This window comes from Mauremys reevesii, linkage group 2, assembly GCF_016161935.1.
Source record: "Mauremys reevesii isolate NIE-2019 linkage group 2, ASM1616193v1, whole genome shotgun sequence".
Classification (NCBI taxonomy): domain Eukaryota; kingdom Metazoa; phylum Chordata; order Testudines; family Geoemydidae; genus Mauremys; species Mauremys reevesii.
Window position 1 is genome coordinate 71,372,480 of NC_052624.1, and position 13,594 is coordinate 71,386,073.

Consider the following 13,594-nt stretch of genomic DNA (forward strand, 5'->3'; position numbering starts at 1 on the left):
CACCTAACCAGTGTTTTCAAGGCCCATCGGGAGGCGGACCTCACAAGCAAACCCCGTGAAACGCCATCTCGGGCAGGAAGAGGTGATGTATCTGGGGTATATAGTGGCAGGAGGCAAGTTATGGCCACTGATTGATAAGGTGCAAGTTCTAGCCGACACCAACGACGAAGAAGCAAGTGTACCAATTCCTGGGATTGGCTGGATATTATCGGCATTTTGTACTGGGCTTCACAGCAGCTCCCCCACTCTCTGACCTAACCAAAAGTTCCCGGCCCCTGCAGGTGCGGTGGTGCTAGTAAGTTTGAGGCATGCTAGACCCCGAAGAAACGGCTAGCGCAGGAACCAGTCCTCACAGATCCAGACTTCTCAAAGGACTTCATATTGCAAACAGATGCCTCGGAAGTGGGAGTTGAGGCTGTCCTATCCGAGGAAATCAATGGGGAAGAACACCCCATTTTATATCTAAGCCGTAAGTTGTTCCCCAGGGAAATACATTATTCAATGATCGGAAAGGAGGCCTTGGAGTAAAGTGAGCTATCAACACCCTACGCTACTATCTACTTGGCAGCTCCTTCACATTGATTACCGATCACACACCACTCTGATGGCTGCACAGCATGAAGGACACCAATCCTCGGATTATGTGTTGGTACCTCTCCCTGCAACCTTATGATTTCCATGTCTGTCATCGACTGGGTAAGGCTCACACCAATGCGGACTTCCAGCTGAAGAGACATGACAGCCTTTGCCTGCGGGAACTGGAGACCCTGAGAGCCAGACCGGAGGGCTGCAGCCACTGGAGTCACAGGGAATCACCTGCGCCGAGGAGCCCGGGAGCCCCGGTGCTAAGTGGACTACAACGCCTGGAAATGCAGTGGAAATGGCCCAGGGAGGGTTTGCGAGTGATACCTCCCACCCGAGTGAGGTCTGCGTGTTTTGGTGGGAGTCCCCGCTGACTCAGTGGTGGACCACTCCACCACTGGCAGGGCCCTGGGTCGAGGCTTGGTGGAGTTGGGTAGGCCCGGGCCTCCCTACCCAGGCTGCCATCCTCCTCCCCAGATACTGGCCAGTGGGCCTCACTGCCCCACGCCTAGGGGCTGCAACATGTCTCCAGCCCTTTGGCCACATTAGCTTGTACCAGAGGGCTATTATATGGACCCTGGCCTCTAGGCCACATTGCCCTGCGCCTGAGGGCGGTTATATTGACTCTAGCTGCTAGACTGCGCTGCCCTGTACAGAAGGGCTGCTGAAATTGACTCGGGCCTCTTTCAGCCTCAAGGCTTTCGGGGAGACTGTAACGTCGGTGGGATCACAACCCGCCCTGCCTTGAAAGAGGGACGGGGTGTACATACCCAGCGAAAGTTTGGTTTTGGTTTTTTCCATTTAAAAAGGGTTCAGAATCATCCTACTAGCTTACACATTAAATGTAAAAACGGGTACTTTAAACAAGCAGGTCATAATTTAAATGGGCATAATTTTTAGTAGCATCAGAAATATCACCAGGATCCTGACAGTTATATTTCATGAGGCCAATGTTAGTTTCAAAATCACTATTTGTGAAGAGAACTTTTAAACAACTCTGTCCTGCCCAGCTGTGCAACACATCTCACAGTGGTTTTCCGCCTTGCTTTTACTGAGAAACAGCAAAATGAGTTAAGAAGAGAATTCCAGCCGATATTTTCTGCCTTTAAAACTTCCATGTTGTATTTTAATGTATTTTTGTCACTATTTCTTTTTACTGATAATTGGCCTGATTTTTAGAGATGCTGATCACCTGCAACTCTCTTTGTAGTCATAGGAGCCATTGAAAATCAAGCTCAGGGTTACAAACTATTGTTGCCATGAAAATATTGAAACTCTTCAGGTCAGTAACACTTCAGAGCAAGGCACTGAATCTTCTTCTCTGCATTGTACAGTGCCAAAAATATTGTTGGTCCATAGCAAATAATACTGTGCAGAACTGTCACAATTATATGCCTTTCTTAATAGTTATGCTTGTTTTAACAGATAGCTCTAATGCTAATATCCAACAGTTAATTTTTTTTAGAAAACTAGTAACCTTTAAGAGGCTTCATCAACAATAGTTGCAAGCAGAAAAGGTCTGGCTGATATTTTAAATTTTATTCTGAACACACACCAGTTTGTATCATCAGATACTACATTTGTGTATGCAAATATGTGCTGGGATTCTGTTCTTTGCCTCTCAGGCCTGGTCTACACTGGCGGAGGGTGTGTGTCAATCTAAGATACGCGACTTCAGCTATGAGAATAGCGTAGCTGAAGTCGATGTATCTTAGATTGACTTACTTACTTCAAGACCTCGGGGTGTGGGATTGATGGCTGCCGCTCCCTCATCGACTCCACTTCTGCCTCTCACCCTGGTGGAGTTCCAGAGTCGATGGGGAGCACGTTCGGGGATTGATGTATCACGTCTAGATGAGACGCAATACATCAATCCCTGATAGATCGATCACTACCCGCCGATCCGACGGGTAGTGTAGACATACCCTCAGAGGCACAGCAAAGAACTCACAGCCCATGAGGATGGGAATGGCTGGACTGGCTTTAAGCCACCTTTGCTTTCTCCTCATTCTGTGCTGCTCTGCAGCCTCTGGCCTAACTCAGGATATGTCTACACTGCAGCTGGGAGGTGTAATTCCGAGCTTGGGTAGATGTACATGTGCTAGCTCTGCTCAAGAGATTCTAAAAATAGCAGCGCGGCTCAGGCTAGCCACCTAAGTACGCACGTAGGATTTCAGACAGGATTGTACTCGGGGTGGGTAGCCCAAGCCACCCACATTGCTATGGCCTTACTGCTACTTTTAGCACTCTAGCTCGAGCAGAGCTAGTGAGTGAACATCTACCAGAGTTGGGAATTACACCTCCTAGCTGTGGTGTTGACATATCCTTAGGGCATGTCTAAATTGCAAATAAAACGTGTGTTCTTACCTGGGGTTAGCTTTCATGTTAGCTAACTCGGGTTATAATAGCAGTGAAGATATGGCAACTCTGCTTTTAACTTGGGTTAGCACCTCAAATTCAATCCTGGGTTCTCCCATAGACTTTAATTTTGAGTTGTTAATCCAAGTTGCCGTGTCTTCACTGGTATTTTAACCCAAGTTCGCTAACTAGCTAGCCTGAGTTAAGCGTTCTTTTTCTTTTTAAGCGTAGATGTACTCTTAGATATCTCTGGGGGCCCATGTGAATTATGGCAGACTGCAAGGAGGCCTTGTGGGTTGTATCACTACCCAGAATCTCTTTAGTGCTGTGACCGTGGCCTGGCTGCAAACCCATCCTTCTCATCCCCTTCCTGATGCCCCCTGTGCCAGGGCTTATGACAGGCACGTTGGAAGGTAGCTTTCCTGCTCCTTGCTACCATTTCTGCCCTGAGGGGATTTTATCCTGAGAAGATATGGAGCTTTTGGGCTCCTTTTATGCAGGGGCGGCTCCAGGCCCCAGCACGCCAAGCGCGTGCTTGGGGCGGCATGCCATGGGGGGCACTCTGCCGGTCGCCAGGAGGGCGGCAGGCGGCTCCGGTGGACCTCCTGCAGGCATGCCTGCGAAGGGTCCACTGGTCCCGCGGCTCCGGTGGACTTCCCGCAGGTCCACCAAAGCCGCGGGGCCAGCGGACCGTGGGACCAGCAGACCCTCCGCAGGCACGCCTGCGGGAGGTCCACTGGAGCCGCCTGCTGCCCTCCTGGCGACCGGCAGAGCACCCCCCACGGCATGCCGCTGTGCTTGGGGCGGCGAAATGTCTAGAGCAGCCCCTGCGTTTATGGCACTTGGGTCCTTCTATTTAGTGAAAAGAGGCCAAAGTGGGTGTGAGGATCTCCCCCTGGTCCTTGGCCACCCAATTATCTCATTTTTACTCACATGCAGAAATGGGTAGGCATGTGGATATATGCTATGTGCACTCTTCAAATGCGTCAACCTCATTTTTTATATTGAATCATTTTTCTGGGTATTCAGAGGCATTTTGGGGTATTAATAGACTCAGATCACACCTTTGTGAACTTTCATTTTATTAAAAATGTACTTTCAGAAAAATCTTTCCCTCCCTTCCAACAGGGCCTGCTCATGAAGAACTGTTTCTATTCCCACTACCCTGGTTTTGTTAGCAGCATTCAGCAAATCTACTAGCAGGAAAATGCCATGCCATGAAGCTATTGACTCGTGTTCCCCTGCCTCTTGGATGACAGATCTATAAGACGTTCCCCACTGTGCTGTTTTTAGGATTACATTTGTTAAGAGTAGTAAATTGAGGATGAAGTGAGGGATTTTTGCAATCATCCACATTTACAGTCACCATTGTATTACATGCTTGACCAGGGTTAAAATAACAAATGGAGTTGGATTTGGGGTAGGGGTGGGGGTAAAGAATGTTATTTTCCATGCTGTTTCTTAGTAAACTGAAATGTGCAGGACTGCATAGGGGGTGTGTGTGTGGGGGGGAGGGTTCTTAATAATAAATAGAGCCTTTCATCAGTCACCAGTCTGAAATTAACCCAGATCTATAGTGACCAAAGGCATTACTATCTAATGACTGTTTGGTCCATGTGAAATAAGTTGGTGGTTTCAGTCCAGTATGTAGGAGAGAGATGTTGCTACAACAAATCATTACCACCATATATTTGCTCAAACTAATGCCTTTGGTGGAGCTGGCTTCAGAGAGGCCAGGAGTTGAATCAACATGGAGATTCAACCACTTTCTCGTCTCCGGCGGTGGTACTCTTGGGTTGCTGTGTATTGGCTAGGGAAGTGGGGAAGCTGTGCTGCCATTGCATGTGCTATGTTTGTTCTGTGGGTAAGCTGGTCACCGCAGTTTCCCGTACTTTCTGTCTGGCTTGTTTCATGGATCCTGAATTCACTTTGATATCAATAAATGGATAATATGTGATATTTCTGGCTTACGCACTCAGTTTTGCCAACTCCGAGTGTTCAAAAATCACGAGATTAGTGTAAAAATCATGAGATTTAAAAATAACACCTTTTTTAAATGTATTTTTTGTTTGCTTTTCTGTTTCTGAGCCTTTAGGGTGCACCACTCTAATCATGTTTGCAAGCTTTTCTCCCATGAAGAGGGCGAGAAACTTGCTATTTTTTTAAAGTAAAAACTGAGATCCTCACATAATCTCTTGACTTCAAGAGTTGGGCTTGAAGAAGAACAAGTATTGTCAGTTTCCTTGTAAATTTAAGAGTCAGCGACATCGTTTAATATTCTATTCATACTTTGTATTCTTTTCCAACAAATGCAGTGTTAGCAAGTGTTATCTGTTAAAACGATGACCATATCCCACTTTGATTTAACTTTGCTACACCTAGTGTATCTTCCCAGAATCAACAGTTTGGAGTACAGTCACCCATGGTAAGAAATCATGTGAAACTGGATGCCACTTCATGGGTAGGCAGCACCTGCATTTCACCACTGTACAGTGCTAATGCAGATTACAAAAGCTCTCTGTATGATCTACCATGCTAAAACACTTAAGATATTCAGCCACCAAGAATTGTTCTTTAATGAGGTGGGAGTGCATCAGCTCGTACTTCAGATTTCTCTGCACCCTTGTGTAAAAATAGAGCTGTAAGCGGTCAGCATTCTTTCTCCTTTGAGAATGTGGTTTGCTTTATAAGGATTGGCACCACAATAGTGGGTGGGTTGGTACACTGTGCATTCAACACTACAGATGCACAGTTGTTGTAGTCATGTAGATACGGCTTAGCAAGGAGTAATTGTTGAAAATGTGGTGTTTCCTGAAGCACAATACAAACTACACAAAAATATTACTAAATAATTATTAAAATCCTAACATGAGTGCCAGGCATATCCAAGATCATGTTGAGCCAAGAGAGGTACGAATATTTGGAAGAATATTTGGGTATTACAAATTTGAATTGAAAAAGCTTTAGGTTTTATACTGAAGAGTTAACTTTTAAAAGTTAGTGTTATATTGCAAAATAGCAAAAGTGTGTGTCAGGTGGTTTTGGTTCTGCAAAATAAAAACAAAAGATCAGGACATCGGTATTTCCACTTCTTCCACTATCACCTGAACACCTAAATGTTTCCAGTGTTGCCTCGTCTCTATTTTAAATTAAAGGTGTCCAAGCTAGTAGTTTCAGATCCAGATTTCATATACGCCTAAGTTCTGGGACTTTGGAGTCCAGAGTTGATTTGAGTCCAAGCTTTTGATTCAGCCAGTAAGATAGAAAAACTTAAAAAACTCTGCTGTGGTGGTGGGGTCAGAGTTTGAATATCCTCTCAAAACTCCATTAAATGAGAATCCAGGGCTTTGAGGAAAGTCAGGCCTGTTCTATTTTAAATACCTTAAAACAAATGAAAATTGAAATCTAGTTTTAGGTTTTTATGAAGGACTTTGGAGGATGTTTTACTTAGGAGCCTGTACAATCCCCTATTAAAGCTTTTTCCTCTCAATGCCTAATATCTTAAAGAGGCCTATTAATTACATACAAATCTCTTCTTTATCAGTTTACCCTGTATTGTTCCATTTTCGCTCCACCTGCTGTTTTCTTACTTTTGATCTTTGCTTCCTCTTTCAGTTGGGTATGTGTTAGAAGCTGGTTTTGTAGGAATAAAATTACTCTCATTTATTTACACAGCAGCTATCAAAGCATGATATTCTGTCCTGTAGAAGTAAGCAAAAAACAAAACAAAAACAGTTGAGCCCTGGCTTGGTATCTGCAAATTGCAGAGATTTGGAGATTTCACAGACCATCTTTTTATGAGAATGAGTAAACGGAAAAATTCGGCCACAAATGCAAATACTTCTCAGTTCTTGTCACACTTTTGTCCCTTACTAAAGCAATAGATTTGTGAGAGACACCTCCAGAAGAAAGACAGGGCTCTGTATCTTTCAATGATATATTTCAATCTCCATCCTTAGAGGTTTTTAAGGCCTGGCTTGACAAAGCCGTGGCTGGGATGATTTAGCTGGGGTTGGTCCTACTTTGAGCAGGGGGTTGGACTGGATGACCTCCTGAGGTCTCTTCCAACCCTAATCTTCTATGATTCTATGAATGAGAACTCGAAAGAGGGAAGCTGTTGCTTACCTCCTTGGGGTGTCTGTTCCATACGAGCCCTCCCCAACTAATAGTCAGGCTGGAAAAATTGGTTTCTTGAAAAAAAAAATCCCAACCATATTTTTCTTTTGGCAGTGAGAACAGGCTGCTTAGGAAAAGAGAAATCTAAGACCAGCACTCAAGGTAAGACACCTGGGTCATCTCTTGTTTCTTCAGCAGCTACATAACGTGTGCAGCTGAGAGCTGCCATTTGGATCATAACAGGGGAGAAAACACATCAGTTTATTTTTTTGCCTTGGAATACTTGTTTGTCATCACTCTCCCTTTGTGTTTGTATTCTGCTTGGAAATAGTCTCTGTTCTGTAAATGCATTTGCCGAGATGTTCATACAAACAATATTCCATCATGGCCTGCTATCCATACATCTTATCTGCACCATATACATTCAGAAGCAAATTCGTTTGAGAGTGACAAGGAGCAAACTCTTCTGTCCCCCACCCCCCTCTTTTCTTTTAGTTAGTCTGAACTTTCTACCATATGTTTACTAAGGTCCCACTTCTATTCACGTTTTTATTAGGTAGGTAAAAAAAAGTCCAGATGTCTAACAAAGAAGCCTCTGTCTTCTCTGTTTAAAAAAATAAATAAATACAAGTTTCCTATGAAATGTTGATAGATGTACCCAGAGCTATTGTGGGGGTGAAGAATTTGAATAGTCTTGTGGTTAAAGCACAGGAGTGGAAATTAGGAGAAGTGAAGTATAGTTTCAGCTCTGTCATATACTCCTTGTATGATCTCGGGGCATGTCACTTTACGTCCCTGTGCCTCATTTTCCTATTAGCAAAACCAGGATCAAAATATCTAACTTGCATGGCTGTTGAAGGCTACATTTATTAATTCCTGTAAAATGTTTTGAGAACTTTGGCTGGAAGACACTGCAGAAATGCAAAATACTGTTGTTTAGTGTGGCAAAACTATGAAAGTTTGATGTGGAATATATGCCGTTAGGTAGAACTGTAGAGCCAGGGTAAAAGCTTTACAGTGCTATAAATCACATGTAGTGACTCTGAACTCTAAAATGGTCAGATTAGATCTTTTTCTCATTGATTTTGTATTTGGTTAATGATTCCAGTCCTGAGATCATAAAGCTTTGTAAGATGTAAAAGATACGGGAAGATATCTTTAACCTCTCATTTGAACTATGTGTTGATTTTGACATTGAAATAGTGCAATGACCCAATAATGTTTTCCAATATTTTAATTTTTGCTGATGTACAAAAATATTGCTGAAGAGCTGATTCCTAATTATTACGTGCGGTATTGCATAAATTTCTTCCTAATTAAAAAGCTTCTAAATTCTGAATAATCAATTTGTGAAGGCAAGTGGTTTTGACAAATTGTACATTTAATTTCTAAAGATTTATTAGTAATTTGACCTGCAGCTAGTTAATTATGGTTATGGTACTGATGCAGTAATACTGGAGATTGATATAATGATATAGTTGCAAATTTATTTTGATATCTCTATCTTAATACCAGAACATGACAGTACACTTACATTTTGTAGCCTCTTCTTCATTATGCTGGAAAGCATTAGTTTAATGAAATTAAGGTTTGATAGGAACCCATTGCATTTCTTTGAAAAGATATTTTCAACACAATATAAACATATTAAACCGAATCCTTTAGTCGTTACTTTTACACTGGCAAAAGTCCCAGTGATGTCACTGATATTTCTGCAGCGTTTGAGCCAAAACTTTTACCCACAATGAAATTTAAAAGTATTCTTGGTAATGAATTTGTAGGTAGCAAACCTTCCTTAAAGTACCTTTTCTTTTTACATATGCAAAACTGCCATTGGTAATCCAGATACTTCTAATTTTTTTTCTTATATGAAGAAAACAGTTAAGCTGTCCAAGAAGAACCTTTTAGTTTTAATGCACGAAACTGAATGTTACTGTATTGTAAATATAATTTGAAGCAGCTTAAAAATCATGAGATTTGAAAAATAATGAACTTTGGATTCTTTGTATTTGTCTTCTGGTTTTTGAGCTTATAGTATTCACATTTTAAGCTCTTCCCGGTAACCATGGAGGCTATAAACTTTTTTTTTTAAATGGAAGTGGAGATTCTCTCATAATCACTAGATGCTTGGAGCTGGAGCTTTAAAAGAAACCAAATGGACAAATACAATGAAACTCGCAATGATATAGCCAGAGGTGGCAACACTGGACATGTGATTTTGAGGGGAAATTCTACATTTGGCAGAGGGAAGAAACATTTCTCTTCTAGGTTCTTTTTTTTTTCATGTGCTATATGTTTGAGTCTGCTCAGGCATGTGGAATGTTAATAGTAGTCCTGATGGACATAGATTAGTGGGCAGAGTGCAGGTGAGGTGAACAATAAATGCAGTTTATCACATGGATCTGACCACACCATGATATGTGTACAATACTTTATGAAAAATACATTTTATTTTTAGTAAATATGATATTTGACCACAGTCAATAAAGCCCATGCCAGTTTTAACTCCCTGCATTGTTTATGCTCCTTGCACTGTAAGGGGCAGTCTTTTGATTCTTTTGCTACCCCTTTAAGGGCACAGGATTTTTTTGTTATTTTAACCAAATAGTACACATTTGCATAATTAGTTTGCATTGGAAGAGGAAAAATGTCTTCTGAGTCATACAGCATGTGGGGAAACCAGAAAAGGGTTAATCTGTTGTGAGGAGTTATGTAACACTATCTTGCTGTAAAGGTCAGAGATTTTCAGCCAATGAGATTTTTTTCTGACAATATAATGCTTCTATCTTAGGATTCATTGGTTATGTGTTATCAGTGGAGTTTTTCTGAACTGGAATTAAACTTCAGCTTCTTTCAAATTCTCCTGTGGAGTCTTAATTAATTTTACTCCAAAGACAAGACAGAAAAAAGATGAGCATTCAAGTGCTTATTTTTCCCTCTGAAAATGTTACATTTGATAACTGTTAGTGGCAGATGAAAAAATGATTTTTAGCAGTGAAGTTCATTGCTTGCTTAAAAACTGGAAAATGTTTTTTTAAATTTGAGACTCCAAAAAACCCCCTCTGTAAATATACTAGAATAAAAGAGAACCTGATTCTTAGTGGGTTCTCAATCCAGTGTTCTGTTGTGGCGTGCACATTTTTCTAGCACTCTCATTTGCATTTTCCGGTTTCAGTGCTCACAAATTTGCTTGTGCATGAGGGATAACTATCTTTTTAGGGGTGAATTTTTTTAAAGGAGACAGGTGTGTAAGTTTTCCAAAGTCTCACAGCTCTATCAAAGCCTGTTTGACAGAGCCAATATATTTATACAGAATATGGAGGGGGGTGGTTCTGGAAGAGATTCATCTGGAGGCCTTTGAAGGTTACTGATAAGATGAGGGAGAAGCCAAGCCTGGCCTGTGAAAACAGCACTTAGAAATCTCTGCTTCAGCTGTTAGGCTCTGATAGGGGGAAAAAGAGTGGAGTGGTATTTGTCAACATGTGGTTGAATTCTCAATATGTTTTACACTTCACTTAGATCTCCTTGCCTCATTCTTTCCAGTGAGGTTTTCTGTCTGATGATTGGTATTGGCAAAGCTCTTCACTTTTCTGACACGCTTACAAGGCACTGGCTGCCTGTGACATAACCTAGCAGCACTGTTAAGTTAGTTGAACTCAGTGCTGTATCACAATAGCATGCACCAGTCCTGCTAGCAAGCTCACTTTTTCTGATACACATAGTTATGAAAAGAGCAGGGTTAGGAATCAAGCAGACAGAGTTTTAACTTTTGCGAGACTTTAAAATGTGTATTAATGAACGATTCATTGAGGCCTCAGTTCCGCCGTTTAGCCCGTAGTAAGGGGGTCCATGGTGCTGTACTGACCCAGGAGAACAGCAGGAGCCTGAGCACACAACTGCTGCACAACTGTTCTATGCCCTCAATGGGATGAGGCTTATTTCTGCCCTCTGCAGTCAGCCAGCTCCATGGGGGTTTGGGCAATGGCCCTGCTTCCTTTCCCCTATCTAACTCCCTTTGGGAGGCTGTGCACGCCAGAGCAGGAGAGAAGGATCAGCTCATGCACTCCCGTGAACACAAGAACTGGAATTCCCTTATACAGAATGTGCAAGGCGCTCAGGTTCCTTAGCCCTCTCCCCATGCTCCTCACCTCCGGGTAAGTGCTAGGCAGATCCTGATCCTAAATTAACCTGTAGTAACCTTCAGATGGCTCCAGAGATTAATGTCCTACTCACTTGATGTCTTTTCACATGGCGATTTGCCCAGAGCTGTGGATGGAATAAAGGGAACTCTTTTCTGTGTGGGATGGCAAGGGCTGTGCTGAAGAGTTCAGCCAGAGTCTCAATGGATTGAAAACTCCAGCTGAAATGCAGCCTCTCTGTGCAAGAAACCAAGATGAAATGGCTTCTGAGCAGGGTTGATATTCTGATCAGCCAATCAGAGGCGTGAGGGTAATACCACATAATTTTTATCATGTGGACTTGCCCAAAGGAATCAATACACTAAAAAGAACAGCTTGGAAGATGTGAGGATTCAGAGAGAGTAAAATCGGTTTGGAAAAGCTTCTACAGATGATTCAGACACAGCACAATTGATACTGTTTCTAGTTCATGGATGCAATAGGAACGTAAGAATGGCCATACTGGGTCAGGACAATGGTCCATCTAGCCCAGGGGTGGGCAAACTTTTTGGCCTGAGGGCCACATCTGGGTGGGGAAATTGCATGGAGGGCCTGAATGTAGGGCTGGGGCAGGGGGTTGGGGTATGGGAGGGAGTGTGGGGTGTGGGAGGGGGTGTGGGGTGCAGGCAGGGGCTCAGGGCAGGGGGATGGGGTGCAGAAGGGGTGTGGGATGCGGCAGGAGGCTCAGGGCAGGGGGTTGGGGAGCATAAGTAGTGCAGATAATTGCTCCCTGCCTGCCCTAGCCCCACACCACTCCTGGAAGAGGCTGGCACCATGTCCCTGCAGCCCCTGCAGGAGTGGGGAGCAGAGGGCTTCACGCGCTGCCCTTGCCTGTGGGTACCTACCCCGAAGCTCCCATTGGCTGTGGTTCTCCATTCCTGGCCAATGGGAGTTGTGGGGGGCGGTGCTTGCAGGCGAGGGCAGTGCATGGAGCCCTCTGCCGCTCTTCCCGCAGGCCGTAGTTTGCCCACCCCTGATCTAACCCAATATCCTGTCTTCTACCCATTAGCTAGTGCCAAATGCTTCAGATGGAATGAACAGAACAGGGCAATTATTACATGTACGTTCCACCAGCAGAAGTTGCTCCAATAAAATATATTATCTTACCTACCTTGTTTCTCTGCTGTCCTGGGGCCAACATGGCTACAACAACACTGCTGTTTAAAATGGAAACTTGACAACATGAATAAACAGACTAAACAGTGACACCTGCTTCCTTTGCAAATGCAAGAAACAAAAATCATCCCCAGAGGACTTAACATCTATAATCCTCTGACCACTACATACAATTCCAATTAAGCTGAACAGATCTGCAGAAGGAGCAAACAAAAATTGAGGACCCATCTCCTACACCTTACATACATAAATCATCACATCGTCTTGCACAATAGAAGAAAAAATCAGAAAATCTACCTAGAGCTCATACAGGAAATGCAAAACAACTATTAAAAAAACTCCTGTTGATAGCTATCAAACACAAAGACAAAGAATGGAACCAACTACAACTCCTTCACAACCCACAGAACACCACCACCTCTGGGAGAAACCAAGACACCATGACCCACTACATGGACACTACACGATACCCCAACATCATCAATCTATCAAGACTACCCCAACTGGAACTGAAGTATGTGTGCTCTCCAAAGCACTGAACTTTTGCCCCGCTACAGAATCTGATCACTTACAAATGTGGAAAACTAGAAGAATTTTTCTGCCAACTCCACCGCAAGGAATTCTTTCAGAACAAAGATGACACCACACACAACTACCAAATCCCCACTGACAGTCGTAAGAAAAAAGAATAATTTGACTGGACATCTCTCAGTGGCAAAACCACACATTGGGTCATTACATCAGTTGCTTCAGGAAAAAAATTGACTATGAAATCCTCAATAAACACCTTCATCACAATCTTTTTACCATTGAGAGGACAGCTATACCGTCCCTGAAAGCCAACTCGCAGGTAAAGGAGGCACTGTCGTAGTCCTTAATCTTGATGACCACGTCAACAAGGCCAACAGACAACTCTCTGACACTACCCCCATAAAGAACTGAAAGAAGATCCCACACCACAGTTCACAAAGGAATTTAAAAAGACCATCAAATCCTTTCCCAAACAACTCCAAGAAAAACCCCACAACTTCATACCTCACAGAACCCACCCCAAGGACCTTTTACGTGCTTCTCGAGATACACAAACAAGGGGAACCCAGGCAAATCCTTCATATCGGGCCAGGGCACTCTTATTGAAGGAACATCAGAATACATAGCTACCATCCTTAAACCACTCACCACACAGTGTACTAGCTTCCTCCAAGACACTAACGACTTCCTTCAGTAACTCCACAACTTAAACA

The 13,594-nt window shown here is 43.1% G+C and overlaps 1 protein-coding gene across 12 annotated transcripts in view; it reads left to right on the forward strand.

Moving 5' to 3' along the window:
• The window catches only part of RARB (retinoic acid receptor beta), a 513,024-nt gene that overhangs the window by 349,742 nt on the left and 149,688 nt on the right, over nt 1-13,594 (forward strand). For 9 of the 12 annotated variants that reach the window (XM_039523137.1, XM_039523135.1, XM_039523136.1 and 6 more), the window contains one exon: nt 7,171-7,218. The exons of the other annotated variants lie outside the window; for them this stretch is intronic. In XM_039523137.1, the coding sequence (XP_039379071.1) occupies nt 7,171-7,218 (48 nt within the window). The remainder of the gene's footprint in view (nt 1-7,170; nt 7,219-13,594) is intronic. 12 annotated transcript variants of the gene reach the window in all.